A 26,113-nucleotide genomic window follows, 5' to 3' on the forward strand; every position below is an offset into this window, starting at 1 on the left:
TCTCCATCAATGTAGCCCCAAAACAGCAGCGGCAACAGAAACAATGCCGCAGGAAAATAAACGCTGGAGCACTCAAAGATCCTGTTAAGAAAGCTCTATTCAGCCAGCGCCTCACAACCAATCTGACGACTCCCAGTGATCCAGAGACGCAGAGTGTCCTGAGCGCCTGGTCTGCCCTCAAAGCCTCCATAATTAGCACCTGTGAGGAGACGCTCGGTCACTCGACTGGGAAACACCAAGACTAGTTCGACGAGAACTACTAGGAGATCCAGGAGTTAATAAGCCATAAGCGCAAGGCATTCTTGAACTGGAAACAGCTAGCCAACTCGAGAGCAAGAAAGCAGCTCTACAGATGTCTGAAGGCCGAAGTCCAACAAAAAACTTGCGACCTAAAGAACAGATGGTGGGTGGAGAAAGCGCAGGAGATCCAGCAACTAGCCGACAACCACAACGTGCATGGATACTTCAGCGCAGTCAAGACCACCTACGGACCAAGCACCCAAGGTCATACCCCACTGCGGGCCATGAACGGAGAAGTACTCATCAAGGACAGAGAGGCAGTCAATGCCCGCTGGAAGGAGCACGTCAAAGATCTCCTTAACCGAGACCCTGTCTTCGACGTGAGTTTACTCGACTCAATCCCGCAGCATGCAATGAGCCACCATCTCAGCACAACCCCAGCCCTGCATGAGGTTGAAAAGGCCATCTGACAACTGAAGAACAACAAGGCCTCAGGAGCAGATGGAATCCCCACCGAGGCACTAAAACATGGCGGAGAAGCACAATTGGCGCGAATACATGACCTCCTTTCTCTTATTTCGAAGGAGGAGAGCATGCCAGGGGATCTCAGACACCATAATCATGACCATCTTCAAGAAAATGGACCAGTCCGATTGCGGTAATTACAGAGGAGTTTCCCTGCTGTCTACCACAGAGAAGGTTATCGCAAGAATCCACCTCAATCGCCTTCTCCCTGTGGCTGAAGAGCTCCTCCCACTAAGGGGCATAATGGACACCGTGCGACAAATCCAAGAGAAATGCAGGGAACAACACCAACCTCTAGACATGGCCGCCTTTGACCCCACAAAGGCCTTCAACACTGTCAACCGTGAGGGATTATGGAGTGTCCTCTTCAAATTCGGCTGCCCTCAAAAGTTTGTCACCATCTTCTGCCTGCTTCACGATGACATGCAAGTTGCGATCCTGACCAACGGATCCACCACAGATCCAAATCATGTACGGACCGGGGTGAAGCAAGGCTGTGTCATTGCACCAACACTCTCTTGATCTTCCTTGCTGCAATGCTCCATCTCACCCACAGTAAGCTTCCCGCTGGAGTGGAGCTAATCATTAGGACAAATGGGAAACTGTTTAACCTCTGCCACCTCCAGTCAAGATCCAAGGTCGCCCCATCCTCTGTCATTGAATTACAGTATGCAGATGCCGTTTGCGTCTGCGCACACTCAGAGACCGAACTCCAAACCATCGTCAACACCTTCACGGAAGCATACGGGAGCATGGGCCTTACACTAAACATCCGTAAAACAAAGGTCCTCTACCAACCTGCTCCCACCACACAGCACTGCCCCCCGATTATCAAAATCCACAATGAGGCCTTGGACAACATGGACTATTTTCCAAACCTTGGGAGCCTACTGTCAACAAGGGCAGACGTCGATGACTAGGTCCAACACCGCCTTCAGTGTGCCAGCGCAGCCTTCAGTCGTCTGAGGAAGAGAGTGTTTGAAGACCAGAACCTTAAAACTGGCGCAAAGCTCATGGTCTACAGAGCAGTAGTGGTACCTGCCCTCCTAAATGCATCAGAGACATGGACCATGTACAGCAGGCATCTCAAAACACTGGAGAAGTACCACCAACACTGCCTCTGCAAGATCCTGCAAATCCATTGGCAGGATAGGCGCACCAACTTCAGTGTTCTCGCTTGGGCCAACATCCTCAGCATTGACCACTCTCGACCAGCTCCGATGGACGGGCCACATCATCTGTATACCCGATACGAGACTCCTAAAACAAGTGCTCTACTCGGAGCTCCGACATGGAAAAAGAGTCCCAGGTGGGCAGAGGAAACGCTTCAAGGATACCCTCAAGGCCTCCTTGAAAAAGTGCAACATCCCCACCGACACCTGGGAATCCCTGGCCCAAGATCACTCAAAGTGGAAGAGAAGCAAGAAGCATCCAGTAAGGCGCCGAACACCTCGAGTCTCTTCGCCGGGAGCAAGCAGAGACCAAGCGCAACTGCGGAAGGAATGCATGACAACCCCACTCCAACCAACCGGCCGTTCAACCATCGTCCCTTCAATCACCGTCTGCCCCACCTGTATGGGAGACTGTAGATCCCGCATGGGACTCATCAGTCACCTGAGAACTCATTTTTAATGTGGAAGCAAGTCATCTTCGACTCCGAGGGACTGCCAAAGAAAGAAAGAAGAAAGTAACTAGATTGAGAAAATTGTGAATCAGAAATTGACTATCATTGCATGTTCCTTCACAAAGTTATTGAATTTTTATTTGGAGTGATTATTTGCACTTTTTTTTTTACTCTCTGCGCATGCGCACTCTATCTGGTCGCACATGTGCAACACCCTGCAATGCCATGTTTTCCTTGGCTCTGTGCAGAGGAGGTCAGGGCATTGGGTTGGGGGGGTCAAGAGGGGATCAAAGGGGGCGGGGGATGAGAGAGGAGAGGGGATCGAAGAGGGTAGGGGGGGGAGGAGAAGGGAATGGGGGAGAGGGGATTGAAGGAGAGAAGAGGAGCTTGAAGTAGGGAGCGGAGGCCAGGAGCTCTAAGGGAGAGAAGGTTAGGAACTTGGGGGTGGTGCAGGGGAGAAGAGTACGGTGGGGATGGGGAAAGAACGTGATCCAGATCTCAAGCAGGGGATGAGAGTATGGATGTGATCCAGATGGGATGATGGATCACGTTCTCCCATCCCCCAACCTGATTGATCTCTCGGAAAGCCCGGCACGTGTGCGGCAAGTGACATCATTGGACTGGACGAAATCCTGACGTCATGACACTGTCACGATTCACTTCATACCCAATAAACCTGTTAACAATCCGTGACCAACACACAGTGTCCCATCTATTAGGGGGGTGGGGGGTGCGGAGAAGGTTGGGAATTCGGGGCGGGGGGGGCTGGTCAAGCAGTTAGGCGGGGGAGAAGGACAAGAACTCTGAGGGCGATGGGGGAATGTCAGGCACTTGTTTGTGGGGGGGGTGGAGAAGGTCAGGAACTTGTTTGGGGGGGGGGGGGCGGAGAAAAGATCCTAACCCACGAGGGTGAGCCCTGTCTGTTCTCTGAAAGCAGTACTGTGAGCTCTGTCTGGAGCCTGGCAGTCGGAATGAATGGATCAAATTAAACATGGCAAAGCACTTGATTACTCAGGCAGGCGGGATCTAATTACACTTGCCAGGCAAATGCTGGGTGTGTCCTGTTCTCCAAGGTGGTCAATCAGAAATCGGATCTTGTTATCCAAGTGGACCAATCAGAACTTTGGTGTTGCAAATACACACTGCCATTTTTATTCTCACCTTTTCTAAAGCCCAGAATACACAGCAAGCAGTATGGAAGATTCACCAGATGTGATGCAGGTATCTATTTACCAGCACTAAATGGGAGTGGGTATCCTGGGGATATTAATGAGGATCCTAAGGTTTTGAGGCACAGGGAAGGATCGCTGAATTTAGCAGTCATGGGAAGGAGGGATCCTGGGGTTTGGCAAAACTTGGGGTTCAACTTTGGGGAGAGAATGGCCAGCAAGGGAGACATCTGGGATTTGGTACCATTAGGAAGGGGGGAATATGACTTGACAGAATGGGGGATGGGTAACTGGGTAAGGTACTGGCTTGAGGAGACTGGGGACTGAGCTCTAGCGACACTGGAAGGGTGGTCCCAGTGTCTGGAAGCGTTGAAGGAGGGGTGGTCCCACGGTCTGGCAGCATTAATGGAAGGCTCCTGGGGTCTGGCAGCATTGGACACCACTAATATTCCAGGGGTGTGGTGACACTGGGTGGGGGGATCCCCTGGGACCTGATGACACTGGGAATTCTAGGTTTCCCGTTCTCCATTCTATTGCAAATGAAAATAAGGAAATGGCAGCCTTGTTAAATAATAACTTTGTATCAATCTTTACAGTGGAAGAGGATAATATACGTGACATTCCAGGGAAACTAATAATGAATCAAGGACTGGAGCTCACTTAAGTTAATGTTAACGAGAAACCTGAATTAGAAAAAACAATGGCATTAAAGACTGACAAATCCCCAGGGCCTGATGATTTCCACCCCGGGATTTTAAAGGAAGTAGGTGAGGAAATTGCAGATGCTTTAGCCATAATCTTCCAAAGCACTCTTGATTCAGGAATTGTCCCTTTTTAGATTAAAAAAATTGCAAATGTAACTCCATTATTTAAGAAAGGAGAATGAGAGAGAGAGAGAGAGAGAGAGATAAACCAGGAAATTATATAGATCTGTTAGTATAACACCTGCAATATTGCCAACTCCACCGCTTCATAAATCAGGAGATAAACTTTTAAAAATCACCAAGATTTGATACCAGAAATCATGAGTTGCCATTTTTTTTCCTGACCTGACCCCTTGCTGACATTTGCTCCTGGACAGGAAGCACATTCCCTAACCATTGCTTCCTCCCATTGCATCGGCCGTCAATAACCAATTGCTGGCATAAGAACATAAGTAATGGGAGCAGTTGCCTCACTCCCAGGTCAGCCTCGCTCTGTTTTTGACCGTTACTCTTTCTGGAACATAACCTCTTCCAGCCTTACAACCCTCTGGGATCTCTGCGCTCCTCCAATTTGGGCCTCTTGCGCATTCCCGATTTTAATTGGTGACCGTGCCTTCAGTTGCCTTGGCCCAAGCTCTGAAATTCCCTCCTTAAACCTCTCCGCCTCCCCCCTCCTTTTAAGATGTTCCTTAAAATCTACCTCTTTGACCGAGCTTTTCATTACCTGGTGATGGTGGCGGAGGGAGTGGCTATTTAACCTGGAGGACGGATTCTTTTGTCCTGGATGGTGTTGAGCTTCTTGTGTTATTGCAGCTACACCCTTCCAGGCACATGGAGCGTATTCCATCATGTTCCTGACTTGTGACTTGAAGGTGGTGAAGGGGCTTTTGATGGTCCTATATATTGTGTGGCATACAGCATAAACATATATTCTTCAAATAAAAAACAAAACAAGCCAGCAGCAAGTGTAACAGTCCAAGATATGGGCCCTGACAGCATCCCAGCTGTTGTGCTGAAGACTTGTGCTCCAGAACTAGCTGTGCCTCTGGCCAAGTTGTTCCAGTATAGCTAGAACACTGGCATCTATCCGACAATGTGGAAAACTGCCCAGGTATGTCCTGCCCACAAAAAGCAGGACAAATCTAATCTGGCCAATTACCACCCCATCAGTCTACTCTCAATCATCAGCAAAGTGATGGAAGGTGTCGTCAACAGTGCTATCAAGCGGCACTTACTCACTAATAACCTGCTCACCGATGCTCAGTTTGGATTCCACTAGGACCATTCGGCTCCAGACCTCACTACAGCCTCAGTCCAAACATGGACAAAAGAGCTGAATTCCAGAGGTGAGGTGAGAGTGACTGCCCTTGACATCAAGACAGCATTTGACCGAGTGTGACATTAAGGAGCCCTAGTAAAATTGAAGGCAATGGGAATCGGGGAAAACTCGCCACTGACTGGAGTCATATATAGCACAAAGGAAGATAGTTGTGGTTAGAGGTCAATCATCACAGCCCATGACATTGTTGCAGGAGTTCCTCAGGACAGTGTCCTAGGCCCAACCATCTTCAGCTGCTTCATGAATGACCTTCTCTCCATTATAAGGTCAGAAGTGGGGATATTTGCTGATGACTGCACAGTGTTCAGTGCCATTTGCTGCAACTCAGATAATGGACCTGGATGAAATTCAGGCTTGAATGGTGAGTGGCAAGTAGCATTTGCACCATAGAAGTGACAGGCAATGACTATCTCCAGCAAGCGAGAGTCTAACCACCGCCCCTTGACATTCAACGTCATTACCATCGCCAAATCCCCCAATATCAACATCCTGGGAGTCAGCAATTGACCAGAAATGTAACTGGACCAGCCACATAAATACTGTGTCTATAAGAGCAGGTCAGAGGCTGGGTATTCTGTGGCGAGTGTCTCACCCCCTGACTCCCCAAAGCCTTTCCACCATCTACAAGGCACAAGTCAAAAGTGTGATGGAATATTCTCCACTTATCTGGATGAGTGCAGCTCCAACAACACTCAAGAAGCTTGACACCATCCAGGACAAAGCAGCCCATTTGATTGGCATCCCATCCACCACCTTAAACATTCACTTCCTCCATCACCGGAGCACAGTGGCTGCAGTGTATGCCAGCAAGTGCACTGCAGCAACTTACCAAGTTCTTTGGCAGCACCTCCTAAACCCACAACCTCTACCAGCTGGAAGGACAAGGGCAGCAGGTGTATGGGAGCACCACCACCTCCACGTTCCCCTCCAAGTCGCACACCATCCTGACTTGGAAGTATATCGCCGTTCGTTCATCGTCGTGGGTCAAAATCCTGGAACACCCTCCTAACAGCACTGTGGGAGTACCTTCACCACACGGACTGCAGCAGTTCAAAAAGGTGGCTCACCACCATCTTCTCAAGGGCAATTAGGGAGAAGCAATAAATGCTGGCCTTGCCATCAATGCCCACATCCTATGAATGAATAATGCAAAAAAAAAAGACCATGGTTAAAACAGTTAACACAAATGGTTGGGCTGACAATGCACACAGATCCAACGCAATTGTCACCGTGCATAGAATAAATTAAACAACTGAATTTACCATGTATGGTTTGTTTGCCTGTGCACATTGATGATGTGTACAGGATATACAATTCCCATGCAAAGCGAGGTATGCATTCGTCATATCCCCACTTCATTATTTCCAGCAACAATGACAGAAGAATGACAATTTAGAGAAGAGCTACATGCACCCATTTTCGTCAGGGGAGATCGGAGAAGGAAATTAGTCTTGAATTATGCGTTAAACAAGTTGGATAGGTGAAAAATCCACAACACAATCATTACATATGGACTCCTGACCGAACAGAATTGATAGGCTTTTACTCGTGTTGGATTTTCATATTTTCCCATTTGGAAGAAGTGGTCCAAAGCACACAGATCCCATTTACAAGTTTGATTATTGCCAATTTGCAGTCTTTATCATTTCAGTTTGAGTATTTCATTTACAGCAAAAATTAAAATTAACAGACTTAAGTCACAAGAAAGATTTGGATAAAAAGGGCCCTTCGTCCCATTTGATCTCATTCTTCTGTTATAGCACCTAAGCATTTTTGATAATCCAGTATCCCAACCATCCTTCCACGTAACCTACTCCAACCGTTGATCACCCTCTGTGTAAGGAAATACTTCCCCGTGTCTCTTCAAAATTTGCCCATCACAAACCTGACCCTTATCCTGTTGCCCTGGCCCATTTAAAAACACTGCTTTGAGGTTATTTGCTCTAACTCGTCCCAGACAGAATTTATTTTCCCACAGTTTCACATCTACATGCATACACAGCAAATAGACTTTTCAGCTTACGTATATTAGCAGTAATGATTTTGTGAAACTCGCCCTTTTCTTAAATCCCAAATAAGCACCAACAAAAGTCAGCGGTACTGAAATTCCAAACTACATTGCCAGAATTGCTACTAGTGTACCAAAGAGAATGGTTGCTATGTGCAAAGGCATTTTAAATGCTATCATAAAGATTTCCTCTTGTGGGCATTTCAGAAAATATCAATCGTGCATATGCAACTCACTGTATTTTTTCACGCATGCGCAAATCGCCGTGTTTTCCCCCCCAAAAATCCCAAGATTTGGGCATCTCATTGCTAATGATTCTTTCTTTCACTCTGAAATCACATGTCTCGTGATGGAGTCGCAAGAGTTGGTAATGTTGCATCTGTTGTGGGGAAGTTATTGGAATCTATAGTGACTGAGCACTTCAAGAAATTTGAGCTGATTGGAGAAAACCAACATGGATTTGTAAAGGGTAGGTCACTTCTAATGAACCTAATTAGATCTTTTGACGAAGCAACTAAGTAGTAGACATGGGAATGTCTATGGATTTTATATGGACATAAGAGACATTTCGTTAAAGTTAAAGCTCGTGAAATTGAAGGCACATTATTGGCCTAGTTAGGAAATTGGTTAGGTGGTAGAAGGCCAGGAGTCGGGATAATGGGTATATACTCAAATTTTGCTGAAGTGACTAGTGGTGTCCCACAAGGATCTGAGCTGGGGCTTCAACTGTTCACTATATTTATATATATTCATGACTTAGCTAACACAATAGAGAGCCATATATCCAAGTGGGCCAATGATACAAAGATAAGTGGCACAGTAACTTACTCACAGTAACTTACTCAAAAGTATTTACCAGGGGAGAATATCCCAGACATTTTTCTCTCATTTGATATTTGCTGTGTGCTATTATTGCCTGACCCCTCATCCTCCCTTTCACGCAAGATGTGCTGGTATCTGGTAAAGATGTAGACAGAACCATAGAATTATAGAGACATTGATAGATTGAGTGGGCAAAACTGTAGCAGATGGATTTCAATGCAGTAAAGTGTGAGGCCATCCATTTTGGACCAAAAAAGGATAGATCCGAGTATTTTTTTTAAAGCTTTTGAGGCCCCAAAAGATTTAGGGGGTGACTCAAAGAGTTGTGCAGTGTGGGGCATGTCCCAGGATCTACAGAGCCATAAAGTGGCACCATGGGATGTTTTCCATCCAGTTGAGAGAGCAAACGGGGCCTCAGTTTAACGTCTCATCGGAAGAACGGCACCTCTTACAGTGCAGCGCTGCCACAGTACTTCACTGGAGTGTCAGCTTGGATTTTGTGCTCATGTCTCTGGAGTAGGACTTGAACCCACAAACATCTGACTCAGAGGCGAGAATGCTACCACTGAGCCACAGCTGACAATATAGGTATTCTGAATCTGATGTAGCAAATGATGCCACTGAAAATGACATAGCACTTTTAACACTTCAGGTGTGTACAATACACACACCTGTAATATGGGCACTTTTTTTGAATGGGAAGATACACTAATGCACAAGAATAGAATCTTCATTATTGTTTGGAATGTTCAGAAATTAGTATGTGACTGAGGGAAAACGGTTTATAATTCCATATTTTTAAAAATAGCAGAATAATCCTTTGAAGAACAGCAGCAAGACATTTATGTCCAAAAATAGGAGTTAAGAGTAATTTTGGGAGGGATTCATAGGTCTAAATTGTGTATTCTTTGCTTTAATGTGCGGTTTTTTAGGTAGGGTATTTCTACAGATTATAAATTGAAACAATAAATTAATGGGGGAGATATTCATCTGGATTTTACAGTCTACACTCGTCTAATTTTATCTTGTCATTCAGGATTCAATGTTCATGAATACTTAAAGCAGAAATATATTAATCTGGGCATTCTTCAGGAAGTGAAATCCTCTCTTCGATGAGTTCATAACTAATGAGTGAATCTTAAGAATAATTTACATACAATCAGTACCAATTAAAATGTACATATTTTAGTCTCCTCACCCAGTAGATCTTGCCCAGCCATCTATGCCAAGGTACAGTAACTTAAAAGTATTTATCAGGGAAGAATATCCCAGATATTTTTCTCTCATTTGATATAGTGTGCTGTGTGTTATTATTACCTGACCCCTCGCTCTCCCAAAAAAGGGAAAAGTGTCCCTCGCTCCCTTTCACGCAAGATGTGCTGGTATCTGGTCAAGATGGATTTTGTCAGGGCTCTCCTGTCTCTTTTCTCCCTTGGCCCCTTCCCTCCAAGCGAATGCATTGTGCCCTTAGATTGTTCTTCAGCTCACAGCTTTGACTGAGCACTGAATGACCATTCTCAAACTTGAACCCAAGGACAATCAGCATTACTTACAACAATGTAAGCGGTCGAGCAATTTACTGAGTTTGTTTTATTAAAGGTATCGAGCTGCGTGCTGTGAGGAATATGGAAAAGTGGCCATCAACTCGATCATAAGCACTGACTAATCCAGCAGAAAACTTTTGCTTGGTATATATTGTGCTTTCTCACTGTCCTGTCACCTTTTCATTGCTCTCTCCCTGTAGGATTGTGGAGATTGCAGCCTGCCATTCCACTTACACCTCAGCTGCCAAGACCCAGAGTGGTCAGGTTTATATGTGGGGCCAATGCCGGGGCCAGTCGGTCATCCTCCCACGCCTCACTCACTTCTCTTGTACGGACGATGTGTTTGCCTGCTTTGCCTCTCCTGCAGTTACGTGGCGCCTCCTGTCCGTAGGTAAGATGATGGTGAATTGGAGCTCCGTGAATGCACGGTCAAAAAATCTGAAATGTTTTAATTTGAGTTGTAAACTAACTGACTTGTATCTTGAACCTGCATTTTATTTTTGGTCCAGTAACTATTTTGATAGTTATTTATATCACAGAATTTTGCAGTACAAAGGGAGGCCATTCAGCCCATCTTGCCTGTGCCGTCTCTTTGAAAGAGCTATCCAATTAGTCCCACTCCCCTGCTTTTTCCCCAAAACCCTGCAAATACATATCCAGTTCCTTTTTGAAAGGTACAATTGAATCTGCTTCCACCTCCCTTTCAGACAGTGCATTCCAAACGGCTCGCTGAAATAAAATGTTCTAATTATCTCTCCTACCCTAATTATTTTGCCAATTGTCTTCAATCTGTGTCCTCTGGTTGTCGACTCTCCTTATCGACTTTGATTGCATTATGAATATAATTAACATCAAGACAGTAACAATTCATTTTCAGATTTCTGTAATCCATTTTTTCCTGTTAGTTTACATTTGTTAAATATGTTACCCCTCGCCCCCCACACAGTCTAATTTTTTTTCAGATGAATTTTCAATACAATTGGAAACTTCAAAACAAGTAGCTTGTCCTCAGACTAATCCTGTTAATGGCACAACGTGGCTTGTTGGGGTATTTCTCTGCTTCGTGCTATTGCAGAACACTTGACTGTGTCACTTGATTGCCACTCTCTATAGAACAGGATGATCACCTGACTGTAGCCCAGTCCCTGCACAAGGAGTTTGACAGCTTGGAAACATCAGATTTAAAGTTCTGTGTGGAAGGAAAATTCATCTATGTTCATAAAGCTGTTTTAAAAATCAGGTACTGCTTTAAAATTTCATAAGCTATTGCTTTCTAAGAATTTGATTTTTGTAAAGATAGTTCTGCTACCAATGTTAGTTTTTTTTTACCCCCAGGTGTGAGCATTTTCGAACTATGTTTCAATCCTGTTGGAGTGAAGATGAAAAAGAGGTGATTGAAATCGACCAGTTTAACTATTCGGTGTACCGTGCCTTTCTAGAATACCTGTACACAGACTCTGTCAACCTACCTCCCGAGGATGCAATAGGTACCGTGTATGTAATTGGCTACTGATTGTACTGACAAGTCTCATGTGAAGAACAGCATAGACTGAAGCTTTCTTCACTTGCTCACTCTGCTCCATTACAGCCGAGGCAGGGATCCTACTTTCACCAATTTCTGCCACTGTTTGATCTTTTTTGGTTCCTGGTAGATTTCAGTAATTGTTCTGGGAGTACTCGGTTGCACAAAAACATTCAGTTGCCAGCAGTAAGTGTCGAGGGGTGCACATTCAAGGAGTCAGTCAGACCCAATTCCATCAAGATTACCAACGTATGAAAATGATGGTCAGGAAAAGCTCAGCTGGTCATTCTAGCCTACCCAATACTCATGATCTCAAAATGGCTGAAGCATCATGACCAAACATTTCCTATCCATCTCCGCTCCCTCGCCCCCACTCCCACACGACACAGCCAGGTAATCTCCGTGGAGAGGCGAAAAACAGAGGCCCAATAAGGGGAAAAAACACTCTGGAAAATTCCTCAGCAACCTCCTCAGGTGATTGAACCAGTCCATGAGATCACATGGACCAAGTGTTATCTACAAAGCCTTCTATAAGACCTTCTATATGATGCGATCTCTGCCCCAGTCAAGAACCAGTCCAGCTCTCTCTTGAAGGCATGTGGAGAGTGAGCCCCCACCATACAAGCTGACAATGCATTCCAGAGGCTCGCTACTCCCTGGGAAAGGAAGAACCGCCTAACATCTAGACTATTCCTACTCTTGTGAAGTTTAAATGCATGCCCCGTGGTCCTCCCCAATCTGTACGTACATTGTTCAGCCAGTTGGAACACTCTTAAAACAGCAATCAAGCATTGGTTGCCAACTTCACTGTTTTTTGTTCCCTTGCAATGTGTAGGAGATCCCACTGTGTTGTTAGCTTGCTGGTTTACTAGGGCTTTTTCCAGTAGATTATTTTCAATGGGAAATGGATGTGTGCTACTTAAAGTATCATGAGGCGGGTGGGGGGGATGGTGCGGATGCCCTGAGAAACATTTACCGGTCATTAATTTCATTGCTGGTTGTGTGATCGTGCCATGCAAAACAGTAAGTAACTGCACTTTAAAGAAATTCATGTGAAGCAATTTGAGATGTTCCATTAATGCATGTCTTTCCCTCCTCCCTTTCTATCCTGTCACCATCATTTGTTACCCTCCATTCCTCCCTGCCTGGTCACCATCACTCCGTTACCCTCTCTTACTGACCCCCCCCCCCCCCCCACCCCCACTCCCTCCCTCCCCTTCCCCTCTTCCTATCCTCCTGCTCTTCCATCGCTCACTCAGCAGATTTCAGACTTAAATCTTTTTCCGGACTTCAATCAAAATATTAAAAGTTATCTTTAGCCATCACTCTTAAGTCCCAGTTTTTAGTTCTAAATAGTGGGCAGGATTGCTCCCCAAAGGCAGTGGGGAAAAGCTGAATTACCTTGTGAAACTTCACAATTTTAGAATCTTTGCCAGCTAAAATGGGTGTGCATCATGCATTGTGTTTTGATTTGGAGAGGACAAGTTTTAGACAGTCACAGATCAGTTCTAACAAAATGTCCATGTCTCTAGACCACTTTCCAATAACCATTGTTCTACAGTGGCGAGAAGGAAAATCACTAGGCAGCTTTTCATTCATTCAGCCAACTTATTCCTGGATGTCAACCAGATTATGGAAATAAATAACTTGCATTGATAGAGCGCTTTTCACAACCGCAGGACGTCCCAAAGTGCTTTACACACAATTAAGTACTTCTGAAGTGTAGTCACAGTTGTAATGTAGGAAACATAGCTGCCAATTTGCACATAGCAATGAGATAATGACCACGCAATCTATTTTAGTGATGTTGGTTGAGGGATAAATATTGACCAGGACACCGCGGTGGGAGAACTCTCCTCTTTTTCGAATAGTGCCATGAGATCTTTTACGTCCACCTGAGTGGATTAACGTCTCTTTCGAAAGACGGCACCTCCGACAGCACAACATTCCCTCAGTACTGCACTGGAGAGTCAGCTTAGATTTTGTGTTCAAGTCTCTGGAGTGGGACTTGAACCGATGACCTTTTGGCTCAGAGGTGAACGGAGCGCAGCATTTCCCAAATGAAAGCATAAAGGCTATTTCTCCTCAGAGAGTGGATGGAAAAGATATTCTCTTGCCTGAGGTTGACAATTTGCGTAGAAAGCACAGATAACTTGAGAGCAGGCCTACTTTGTAGCTATGGAGTGATATCACTGCTCATCTAAGCTGCTCAAAGCTGCCATATTTCGTAAAATTTAGAGAAAACATTTGTTTGAACTCGATGTAAAATTTTAAATATGATCCTGCTAGCATATGGGAAATAGCTTCCAGTGGCTGGGTGAGTTGCAGTGCTGCTAGAGCATTCCAATACAAGGTCGCTAAACCTGCACGATAGATTCTGAGTAGCAACTCCTTCTGCCACACCTCTCTTCACTTCAATTACATAAAAATATAATAGTTTAGGCTGAGAAAAGGTCATTCAGCTCACTGAAGCTTATCTTTTACGGGAATTTGTAGCTATGTAGCATCTTGTCACATCTCTCATGATATCCCAAAACACTTAATAGCCAATAAATTACTTTTGAAGTAGAGTCAGTGTTGTATAGGCAAATGGAGGAGTCAGTTTGCATACAGCAAGGTCCCAAATACATAGCAAATGAAAGGAAGGGCCAGTTAATCTGCTTTTGGTGGTTTGGGCTATTGCAGAAATGTTGACCAGGACATTGCGTGAACGCCCTGATCTCTCTTACCTCCAGCTGAATAGTTATCAGAGCCTTGATTAACACCTTACCCAAAAGACGGCACATCCGACAATGCTGCACTCCTTCAGTACTACATTGAAGTGTCAGCCTAGATTATATGCACAAATCGTGGAGTGGGGTTTAAACCCACAACCTTCTGATTTAGAGACAAGATTATCAACAACTGAGCCAAACGGACCCTCAGTATCCTAATTCTCGCAGTCTGTTATCCAACTGCATTTGCGTTTTCATGCTCACCAGCCTGCCTGGCAGATTATTGCAGACATTTTTCACTCTTTGTTTAAAGAACTTCCAGCAAACTACTCCCCCATCTCCAACCTCCCTTCCTCTCCAAAGCCCTTGAAAGTGTTGTTGCCTCCCAAATCCTTGCCCATCTTTTCCACAACTCCATGCTTGAACCTCATCAATCAGGTTTCCACCCGCCACAGCACTGAAGCGGCCCTAATCAAAGTCATAAATAACATCCTATATGACTGTGACTATCCATCGTCATCCTTCTCGACCTGTCTGCATCTTTTGACGTGGTTAAACGCACCGTCCTTCTCCAACGCTTCTCTTCCATTGTCCAGCTGGGTGGGACAGCACTCGCCTGAATCCATTCTTATCTATCCAGCCATAGCCAGAGAATCTCCTGCAATGGCTTCTCTTGCACCGTTACCTTTGGAGTTCCCCAAGGATCCATCCTTAGCCCCTTCTTATTTCTCATCTACAAACTGCCCCTCGGTGACATCATCCGAAAAGACAATGTCAGATTCCACATTGATTTTAACAGCTCATTCTTTTTAATTATACTTGTCACTAATTTAAACTCATGTCATCTGGCCCTAAAGATCTGTTCTACTTTAATATTCTGGATTTACCCTTTCTAAACTGTTTTTAAAAATGTATATACCTCAATTTTACTGTGTAACTACCATTTCCTTGCACTGTCGATATTGAACTTTTCTCATTTTTCCTCAAATCCTTTTTATATTTGGCATCATCCTAGTTCTTCCGCACACCCTCTCCAATGCTTGTACATGTTTTTGTAGTAGAGTGCCCAGTCCAATCCAGTGCTCGGTGATGTCTAACCCAGTGAATTGTAAAATGTTGGTGTATAACATTTTAATCTGTCGTCCTTTTTATTGTTTATCCTCCCTTTATATTTCTGTGTTCATTGTACTTTGCTTTGTGCACTTTCTACGTCAAAAGGTTGTGTCAGTGTCACCTCGTTTCTATGTGACTGAGTTTGTATAAATGGGTGTTACGATATTCGTTTAGCTTGCTGATTGCATGAATTATGTGAGTTGTGGAAGCAGCGTTTTAATATCGGATCCAATGAGCTAGTATTGTACAATCTGAGGGCTTAACTTGTGTGGGATTTAAAAATTTTTGGTTTTGCTCAAGTTGAATTTTAGAGCCTTTCACACAGGGTTTTTACATCTTGCAGTAGTGATTACATTTATTCTTCACAGGGCTTCTGGATCTGGCTACTTCTTACTGTGAAAACAAGGTGAAGAAGCTGTGCCAGGAGATAATTAAGAGAGGCATTACGGTGGAGAATGCATTTTTATTGCTCTCAGCAGCAGTCCGGTATGATGCTAAGGTGAGAATTCATGAAATGTTGGCTTTTTTATTTTAATCAAATATTGTGGTTAGTAAATTGAGTTGCACTGTATTTCATAGTCATTGGCAGCATTATTAGAACAGTTTGCTGTGAACACTTACTTTGCACCAGATTTCTGTGTGTTTGGAACCAGCAGATTCCGTGGAGGAGATATTAATCACAAATATTGCAAGTATAAGAGCTAAAAGTCCATAGCAAGGCAAAGCTGTTGGGCCCATCAACCCAATTTCCTCAGGCAGTGATGGTCGTTAGTAGCATCACCACTCTTTTGTTGGTCTCTCTGGCTGCAGATCTGTAAAATACAACTTTCTTGCAAAAGGAAACAACTTTTAACCTATCGCAACAGGAGGTGCAACAAAATTGGGTATCACATGATTCGTGTGCAATGCACTTTTGTATTACTAGGAAGTATTAATTTGAAATTCCTTCTTTTGTATCTAGGATTTAGAAGAATTTTGCTTCAAATTCTGTATGAATCATTTGACTGCAGTCACCAACACTGATGCGTTTTGGCAAATGGATGGAGCTCTCTTGAAAGAATTTATTGGAAAAGCAAGCAAATGTGGAGCTTTCAAAAACTGAATTAGCTAGGTAGATATACTCAAGTGTCATTACAAATGTACTTCACCATAATGTAATGGCTATTTGCTACAACTTTTGTATAATATTCCAACTAACCCAGCTATATAAAGTTATACGACTGCCAGTTCAATATGGAAAACAGATGGATATAAAGGTTTGGCATATTCACAGAAAATTACAGTAACATGAATCGACTTGTTCAATGAATTTTAAAAATTGCACTACCATTGCAGTTCATCGTTTGACTGCACTTCGCTTCCTGGATGTAAATAATTACATATCTGATGATCTGTGCTGAAAGTAAATGTTTATAATAAACATTACATGATCATGTGTATAATTTCTATTAAATTACTGTCAGCAGTAGAGAAATGAATTGTTCTCTCCTTTTTAGCAATTGTGTGACACGAACTGTATCTTGTTTTGAATTGGGGATCTGTTTAGCTTCACTAACCTGATAAATGAAACCAAATGACTGTCAAGCTTCCAAAGAAAAACTTATGGCACAGCCAGAACTTATTTTTTAATTAAAACGTATGGAAGATGCTATAGATAGAATTCCGAGACTGCTTTCGTTGGTGGGTATCAGTTACACCCTGTTGTGATAGAGGAATTTCTCATTAAACTGTATCCTTGCAACTCCTTTCATGGATTTCATTCTAGATATTGGGGATACCGTAGCGTGTTTATTTGCAATTAGGTTTTATTAGCTCCTTATAAGAAATAAAATACATCAAAAAAAGCTTGACACCCACTGTAAACTAGCATGGGCGTGTAGTTGATTTTTAAATGAACTTTATGTTTTCAAAGGGCCATTTGGATTGCGTGCTGTTACTAACAAGGTGGATTTGCTTTGCAACTGCCAGTTCTGCATGTGGTGACTGCAAATTGTCCTGCAGTTTCAGTATTCTGTGCTTTGTGAATTTCATTGGGATAATGGCATATTATTAAACTCTACAAGGTGATATTGCAAAAATAAGTGACTTGTCATTTGTGATTAGATATCAGAAAAGTGATCCAGATCACAAGCTAAGCTGCTGCAATAATTTGTGAATTATGCCTGTGTAATTTGGAGGAAGCGATCTGGCTAAACTCTCGCCGATTTGTTTTTTCAGTCTGAGCTTGTGCATCGACATTTCACGGGATCTGTAGAAGGGACAAGTGGGGGGAAAGTTCACTGTTTGTTCTGGCGTCGTAGGCTGTTTGGTGTATATGAACTCTCATGGACATATTTTCAGGATTAATTTGAATTGTTTTATGTATGGAATATTTTAATTATTCTTTTGTAAGTATTCATGAATCTCCTCTCCTCTGGATCAGGTCAGATATAGGGCTGTCCTGATCTGCCATTCAGTATGCTGCAAATAAAATATGGTGGGCTAAAAATTCACCAACCTTGCGCCTGTTTTTTTTTTGCGATATTTTGTCGTTTTTGGTGAAAAACAGTGCGACAGAAAATTCGGAGAAGTCTTGCGGCGGCAGTTTTTAAATACCGCTGGGGAGAGGACCGCCGCTGTGCAAGACTCAAAATAGCGCTTTAGCCAAATATTTAGCTCAGCGCACACCCGTATTCCGCGCGGGGAAAAAAACGCCAGGAAAAAACCTGCGATGTAGCCCTTGGAACAGCGGTAGGTATGAAGACCTGCAAAAAAGGTAAGTTAAAGTTTTTATTCTTTAATTCTTTTTCATCGATTCGATACTTAAGTGTTTTGTGATGTTTTATTTTTTGTTTTTTGCAATTTTTTTGGTGTTTTCCCCCCACCCAAGGCCTCTCTCGCAGCGTTACCGGCCTCGGAGTAAAGTTGCAGAAAATTCGCGGTTTGCGCCATGAATCCTCGTGCAACGCCAATATTTACCGCTGCGCAAATTGAAGCCTGAATTTTAGGCCTCGTAGCGGAGTGAAAGTGGTATTTTTGGCGAAAAAATACCGCTTTCACCAAAAAACACATTTCTAGCCCGGTGTGTGTAACCTTGCTGTTTTTTTGTTAATGGAGATCACTGCCTTACAGTTTCCCAACCGACCATAATCTGATCAAGTTCAACATAGCATTTGAAAGGGAGAAACGTGAAACAGCTGCTAAGATTCTAGATTTATGTGAGGCCAACTTCAACGGGATGTGGCGGAGACTGTCCACAGTAAATTGGGCAAATCTGTTAATGGGTAAAACGACAGATCTGTGGGAGGTGTTTAAAAAGAAATTTAACGTGATACAGAACCAGTTCATATCCCTAAGAGGCACGAGCTTTACTTGCCAAAAAAAACAGCCATGGACGACTAAAGGGACTACATAAAACTAAAAGAAAAAGTATACAAAAATGCAAAAACTTGCACAGATTCTGGCGAATGGGAAAGATACAAAGAACAATGCTGAGAATGTTGTGGATAGCACATTTAGTGAGTTGGTCACACGGCAGGTAAGGGTTAGGACAGATATTGAATGGGTGACCAAGAGACAATTTAAGAGCAGGAAGGTAGTGCAGGAGTCCCCTGCGGTCATCTCCCTCCAAAACAGATATACCGTTTTGGATACTGTTGGGGGAGATGACTTACCAGGGGAAGGCACCAGCAGCCAGGTTCATGGCACCGTGGGTGGCTCTGCTGAACAGAAGCGTGGGAAAAAGAGTGACAGAGCTGTAGTGATAGGGGACTCTATTGTAAGGGGAATAGATAGGAGTTTCTGCAACCGAGACTCCAGGATGGTATGTTGCCTCCCTGGTGCAAGGGTCAAGGATGTCTCGGAGCGGCTGCAAAGCATTCTAGAGAGGGAGGGTGAACATCCAGTTGTCGTGGTACATGTAGGTACCAATGATATAGGTAAGAAGCGGGAAGAGGTCCTACAAGCTGAATTTAGGGAGCTAGGAGTTAAATTCAAAAGTAGGACCCCAAAGGTAGTAATCTCTGGATTGCTACCAGTGCCACATGCTAATCAGAGTAGAGGGAGCAGGATAGTTAGAATAACTATGTGGCTTGAGCAGTGGTGCAAGAGGGAGGGATTCAAATTCCTGGGACATTGGAACCAGTTCTGGGGAAAGTGGGACCTGTACAAAAGGGACGGTCTGCACTTGGGCAGGACTGGAACTGATGTCCTAGTGGTAACATTTGCTAATGCAGTTCGGGAGTGTTTAAACTAATATGGCAGGGGGATGGGAACCTATGCAGTGAGATAGGGCGAAGTAATATGGAGTCAGAAACAGATGGTAGAAAGGTAAAAAGCAATAGTGGAAGGCCGAGTAAACAAAGGCAAGAAACAAAAATGGCCACACTACATCAGAATTCTAAAAGGACAAAGGGTGTTAAAAAAACAAGCCTGAAGGCTTTGTGTCTTAATGCAAGGAGTATCCGTAATAAGGTGGATGAATTAACTGTGCAAATAGATATTAACAGATATGTTGTGATTGGGATTACAGAGACGTGGCTCCAGGATGATCAGGGCTCGGAACTCAACATCCATGGGTATTCAACATTCAGGAAGGATAGAATAAAAGGAAAAGGAGGTGGGGTAGCATTGCTGGTTAAAGAGGAGATTAATGCAATAGTTAGGAAGGACATTAGCTTGGATGATGTGGAAATCTATATGGGTAGAGCTGCAGAACACCAAAGGGCAAAAAACGTTAGTGGGAGTTGTGTACAGACCTCCAAACAGTAGTAGTGATGTTGGGGAGGGCATCAAACAGGAAATTAGGGGTGCATGCAATAAAGGTGCAGCAGTTATCAGGGGTATATATTGGGCTAACCAAACTGGAAGCAATACTGTGGAGGAGGATTTCCTGGAGTGCATAAGGGATGGTTTTCTCGACCAATATGTCGAGGAACCAACTAGGGGGGGAGGCCATCTTAGACTGGGTGTTGTGTAATGAGAGAGGATTAATTAGCAATCTCGTTGTGCGAGGCCCCTTGGGGAAGAGTGACCATAATATGGTGGAATTCTGCATTAGGATGGAGAATGAAACAGTTAATTCAGAGACCATGGTCCAGAACTTAAAGAAGGGTAACTTTGAAGGTATGAGGCGTGAATTGGCGAGGATAGATTGGCGAATGATACTTAAGGGGTTGACAGTGGATGGGCAATGGCAGACATTTAGAGACCGCATGGGTGAACTACAACAATTGTACATTCCTGTCTGGCGTAAAAATAAAAAAGGGAAGGTGGCTCAACCGTGGCTATCAAGGGAAACCCGGGATAGTATTAAAGCCAAAGAAGTGGCATACAAATTGGCCAGAAATAGCAGTGAACCCGGGGACTGGGAGTAATTTAGAACTCAGCAGAGGAGGACAAAGGATTTGATTAGGGCAGGGAAAATAGTGTACAAGTGGAAGCTTGCAGGGAACATTAAGACGGACTGCAAAAGCTTCTTTGGATATGTAAAGAGAAAAAGGTTAGTAAAGACAAACGTAGGTCCCCTGTAGTCAGAATCAGGGGAAGTCATAACAGGGGACAAAGAAATGGTGGACCAATTGAACAAGTACTTTGGTTCGGTATTCACTAAGAAGGACACAAACAACCTTCCGGATATAAAAGGGTTCAGAGGATCTAGTAAGAAGGAGGAACTGAGGGAAATCCTTATTAGTCGGGAAATTGTGTTGGGGAAATTGATGGGATTGAAGGCCGATAAATCCCCAGGGCCTGATGGACTGCATCTCAGAGTACTTAAGGAGGTGGCCTTAGAAATAGCGGATGCATTGACAGTCATTTTCCAACATTCCATAGACTCTGGATCAGTTCCTATCGAGTGGAGGGTAGCCGATGTAACCCCACTTTTTAAAAAAGGAGGGAGAGCGAAAACAGGAAATTATAGACCGGTCAGCCTGACATCGGTAGTGGGTAAAATGATGGAATCAATTATTAAGGATGTCATAGCAGCACATTTGGAAAGAGGTGACATGATAGGTCCAAGTCAGCATGGATTTGTGAAAGGGAAATCATGCTTGACAAATTTCTGGAATTTTTTGAGGATGTTTCCAGTAGAGTGGACAAGGGAGAACCAGTTGATGTGGTGTCTTTGGACTTTCAGAAGGCTTTCGACAAGGTCCCACACAAGAGATTAATGTGCAAAGTTAAAGCAAATGGGATTGGGGGTAGTGTGCTGGCGTGGATTGAGAACTGGTTGGCAAACAGGAAGCAAAGAGTAGGAGTAAATGGGTACTTTTCAGAATGGCAGGCAGTGACTAGTGGGGTACCACAAGGTTCTGTGCTGGGGCCCCAGCTGTTTACATTGTACATTAATGATTTAGACGAGGGGATTAAATGTAGTATCTCCAAATTTGCGGATGACACTAAGTTGGGTGGCAGTGTGAGCTGCGAGGAGGATGCTATGAGGCTGCAGAGTGACTTGGATAGGTTAGGTGAGTGGGCAAATGCATGGCAGATGAAGTATAATGTGGATAAATGTGAGGTTATCCACTTTGGTGGTTAAAAACAGAGAGACAGACTATTATCTGAATGGTGACAGATTAGGAAAAGGGGAGGTGCAACGAGACCTGGGTGTCATGGTACATCAGTCATTGAAGGTTGGCATGCAGGTACAGCAGTCGGTTAAGAAAGCAAATGGCATGTTGGCTTTCATAGCGAGGGGATTTGAGTACAGGGACAGGGAGGTGTTGCTACAGTTGTACAGGGCCTTGGTGAGGCCACACCTGGAGTATTGTGTACAGTTTTGGTCTCCTAACTTGAGGAAGGACATTCTTGCTATTGAGGGAGTGCAGGGAAGGTTCACCAGACTGATTCCCGGGATGGCGGGACTGACATATCAAGAAAGACTGGATCAACTGGGCTTGTATTCACTGGAGTTCAGAAGAATGAGAGGGGACCTCATAGAAACGTTTAAAATTCTGATGGGTTTAGACAGGTTAGATGCAGGAAGAATGTTCCCAATGTTGGGGAAGTCCAGAACCAGGGGTCACAGTCTAAGGATAAGGGGTAAGCCATTTAGGACCGAGATGAGGAGAAACTTCTTCACCCAGAGAGTGGTGAACCTGTGGGATTCTCTACCACAGAAAGTTATTGAGGCCAATTCACTAAATATACTGAAAAAGGAGTTAGATGTAGTCCTTACTCCTAGGGGGATCAAGGCGTATGGTGAGAAAGCAGGAATGGGGTACTGAAGTTGCATGTTCAGCCATGAACTCATTGAATGGCGGTGCAGGCGCGAAGGGCTGAATGGCCTACTCCTGCACCTATTTTCTATGTTTCTAACAACAAAAGGAGTATGACAAGAAATTTGCAAGGGCTATCAAAATCAATACAAACATTTTACAATTATATTGGGAAAGAGAGGGTGGTTAAGAGTAATGAGAGCTCCTTATAAACTGACTGGTGATTTTATAAATGAAAATAAGGAAATGGCAGGCATATTAAAGAATGACTTTGCATCCCTAGTTACAGTAGAGGAAGAGGATAGCCGGACAGCCCAAGGAAACTAATATTGAATCAGAAAGAAAGACTTGCATTTATATAGTGCTTCTCACCGGATGCCCCAAAATGCTTTACAGCCAATTATGTACTTTTTTGAAATGTAGTCACTGTTGTAGGAAATGCCGATTTGCACACAGCAAGCTCCCACAGACAGCAATGTGATAATGACCAAATAATTTGTTTTTTTAGTAATGTTGATTGAAGGATAAATATTGGCCAGGACACCGGGACTAACTCCACTGCTCTTCTTCGAAATAGTGCCATGGGATCTTTTACGTCCACCTGAGGGGGCAATTTGGTTTAATATCTCATCACTCCCTCAGTACTGCACTGGAGTGTCAGCCTAGATTTTTGTGCTCAAGACTCTAGAGTGGGACATAAACCCATGATGACTTTCTGACTCACAGGCAAGAGTGCTACCAACTGAGCTGACACCTGAATCAGGGAGGGGGTCTCATGAAAATTAACGTAAGCAAATTAACAGTAATGAAGAAAATAATGGCACTAAAGAGTAACAAATCCTCAGGATCAGATGGTTTTCATCCCAGGGTTTAAAGAAGGTAGCTGAGCACATTGCAGATGCCCTAATTATGATCTTCCAAAGTTCTCTCGATTCAGAAACTGTTTTTTGAGATTGGAAAATTGCACGTCACTCTACTATTTAAGAAAGGTGAGGGGGAATCCAGGGACTTAGTCTAACATCTGTTAAAGGAAATTACTAGAGTCTAAATATTCAGCTGATCAGAGAGAGCCAGCATGGATTTGTAACGGGTAGGTCTTGCCTGACAAACCTGATTGAATTTTTGATGAGGTGAGTAAAGTAGTGGACAAGGACATGTCTATGAATGTTATTTATATGGACTTCCAGAAGGCATTCAATAAAGTCCCTCAAAAAAGACTGTTAGCTAAAGTTGAAGTTCATGGAATTGAGAGCACATTATTGACCAGGTCAGGAGATTGGCAGAGTGACAGGAGACACAGAATCAGGATAATGGACAGGTACTCCAATTGGCAGGATGAGACGAGTGGCGTCCCACAGGGATCTATGTTGGGGCCTGAACTATTCACTGTGATGATAGGATAGACAGCCACATATCCAAGTTTGCTGATGACACAAAGATAGGCGGCATTGTAAGCAGTGTAGATGGAAGCATAAAATTATAAAGAGATCTTAATAGATTAAGTGAATGGTCAAAACTGGCAAATGGATTTCAATATAGGCAAGTGTGAGGACATCCACTTTGGACCTAAAAAGGATAGAACAGAGTACTTTCTAAATGGTGAAAATCTAGAAAGACTTGGGGATCTATGTACATAGATCATTACAATGTCACGGACAGGTACAAAAAATAATCAAATAGACTAATGAAACGCTGCCCTTTATATCTAGAGGACTAGAGTACAAGGGGGTAGAAGTTACGCTACAGCTGTCCAAAGTCTGGTTAGATCAGACTTTGGAGTACTGTGTGTTCTTCTTAGGCAGTCCCCCAGAGTCAAGGATAACTTGTTTCCACACTAAAATGAATTCTAAGGTGACTGCTGAGACCAAAGTGGGATCTAGTCTTGGTCACAGCAGGTTGGGGCAGATGATGGTTGGAGGGAAGGGTGGGTGGGGTGCTTGATTTGTCGTATGCTCCTTCCGCTGTTTATATTTGGTTTCCGCATGCTCCCGGTGAAGAGACTCGAAGTGTTCGGCGCCTTCACGGATGCTTCTCTATTTTGGGCCAGGGATTCCCAAGAGTCGGTGGCGATGTTGCATTTTTTCAAGGAGGCTTTGAGGGTGTCCTTAAAAGCATTTTATCTGCCCTTCTGGGGCTCACCTGCCATGGTGTGGCTCAGAGTAGAGTGCTTGTTTTGGGAGCATAGTATTGTGGCCCGCCCATCAAAGCTGATCGAACGTGGTCAATGCTTCGATGCTGGGGATTGTTGGCCTGAGAGAGAACGGTGACATTGGTGCACCTATCCTGCCAATAAATTTGCAGGATTTTGCAGAGGCAGCATTGGTGGTACTTCTCCAGTGCTTTGAAGTGCCTACAGTATGTAGTCCATGTCTCATATAAGAGGGTGGGTATTACTACTGCCCTGTGGACCCTGAACTTGATGCCGGCTTTGAGATCCTGGTCTTCACTCTTATCCTCATGCGGCTGAAGGGTGCATCATCATAGGCGGTCCCGCGAATGAGGATGACTACTTCCACATGAGTTCACACATGTTTCAATAAAGGACCCGATGTTCCAGTCCTGAACTCCAATTGAGGGGGTGGAAAATGCCTGTGCATGGATTATTTTAATGGATGGTGACTGTTGCATATCAGCCACCAAATGGGCTTGACAGAGCTAGGCCTTTATCCAGTGACAAGGGTTAACCAGGACAACTGGAGACCTGCTCTACTGCACGGACATAGTGTGCACACATATCGCAGTGTGGGCAGGCCAGTGCTGCCTCTGGGCCCTCAGCTCTTTTGGGCCCCGTACCCTCATTCGTCGCACCTCCGCCACAAAAACACTCGCCGCACCTCCGCCACGATCTCTCGCCGCACCTCCGCACCAAACATTCGGCGAACCTCCGTCACGATCACCCATCAAATCTCAGCCATGATCCCTCATCGCTCCTCTGCCCCGATCATTCATCGCAAGTCCGCCAAGACCTTCCCGCTCCTCTGCTGTATCAGGGCCCTGCCGATGTTCCTGCCCACGCTCCTAATGGCGACCTGGGACCTGGTGACGTCACCCAGTCGTCCACCTCGAAGCCGCCGCACACCTGTGTCAGCTCGCGCTGGAAGCTGCAGTGGCATGCTCCAGCTCCACCTCCCGACTTGCGGAGATGTTCTCTCGCAGGTCGGGTTGGCCCATGACGTTGCAGGGGCCCGGCGCACCAGCTCTTATCCTCCCGACCTGTGGTAGTGTTTTCTCGCAGGTTGGTGTGACAGAAGGCTGCACTGTCACACTGAAGGTGGTGTTGGACTTCATCATCAATGTCTGTCGTTGCTGATAGTAGGCTCCCAAGGTATGGGAAGTGGTCCACATTGTCCAAGGTCTCGTCTTGGATCTTAAGAGGTTGGTTCATAAATAACACAAGCTTCACCGCTGATCTGGTTAATGTTAATTCCTATTTTTTGTACTATGAGCTGACAGCTATGAAGCAAGCAAAATGAAAGTTTTATTTGTGTCCAGGTGACTGGAAGAACCTGCAGGTTACAGTCCATGGAGGAAAAAGAAAATGTGGGAAAATTTGTACACATAGTTGGCATAATCTTAGAAGATGTGAAGATCCA

General features: G+C 44.3%; 1 protein-coding gene across 6 annotated transcripts in view; it reads left to right on the forward strand.

Annotated features, from left to right (window-relative positions):
* rcbtb1 (regulator of chromosome condensation (RCC1) and BTB (POZ) domain containing protein 1) overlaps positions 1-17,798 on the forward strand; it is a 77,418-nt gene extending 59,620 nt beyond the window's left edge. For all 6 annotated transcript variants that reach the window (XM_070894030.1, XM_070894028.1, XM_070894027.1 and 3 more), the window contains 5 exons: positions 10,176-10,366; positions 11,089-11,215; positions 11,311-11,462; positions 15,693-15,823; positions 16,286-17,798. In XM_070894030.1, the coding sequence (XP_070750131.1) occupies positions 10,176-10,366; positions 11,089-11,215; positions 11,311-11,462; positions 15,693-15,823; positions 16,286-16,426 (742 nt within the window). In that variant the 3' untranslated portion in view covers positions 16,427-17,798. The remainder of the gene's footprint in view (positions 1-10,175; positions 10,367-11,088; positions 11,216-11,310; positions 11,463-15,692; positions 15,824-16,285) is intronic.
* The last annotated feature ends 8,315 nt before the right edge of the window (positions 17,799-26,113 follow it).

The sequence above is a fragment of the Pristiophorus japonicus genome, chromosome 11 (assembly GCF_044704955.1).
Source record: "Pristiophorus japonicus isolate sPriJap1 chromosome 11, sPriJap1.hap1, whole genome shotgun sequence".
NCBI lineage: Eukaryota > Metazoa > Chordata > Chondrichthyes > Pristiophoridae > Pristiophorus > Pristiophorus japonicus.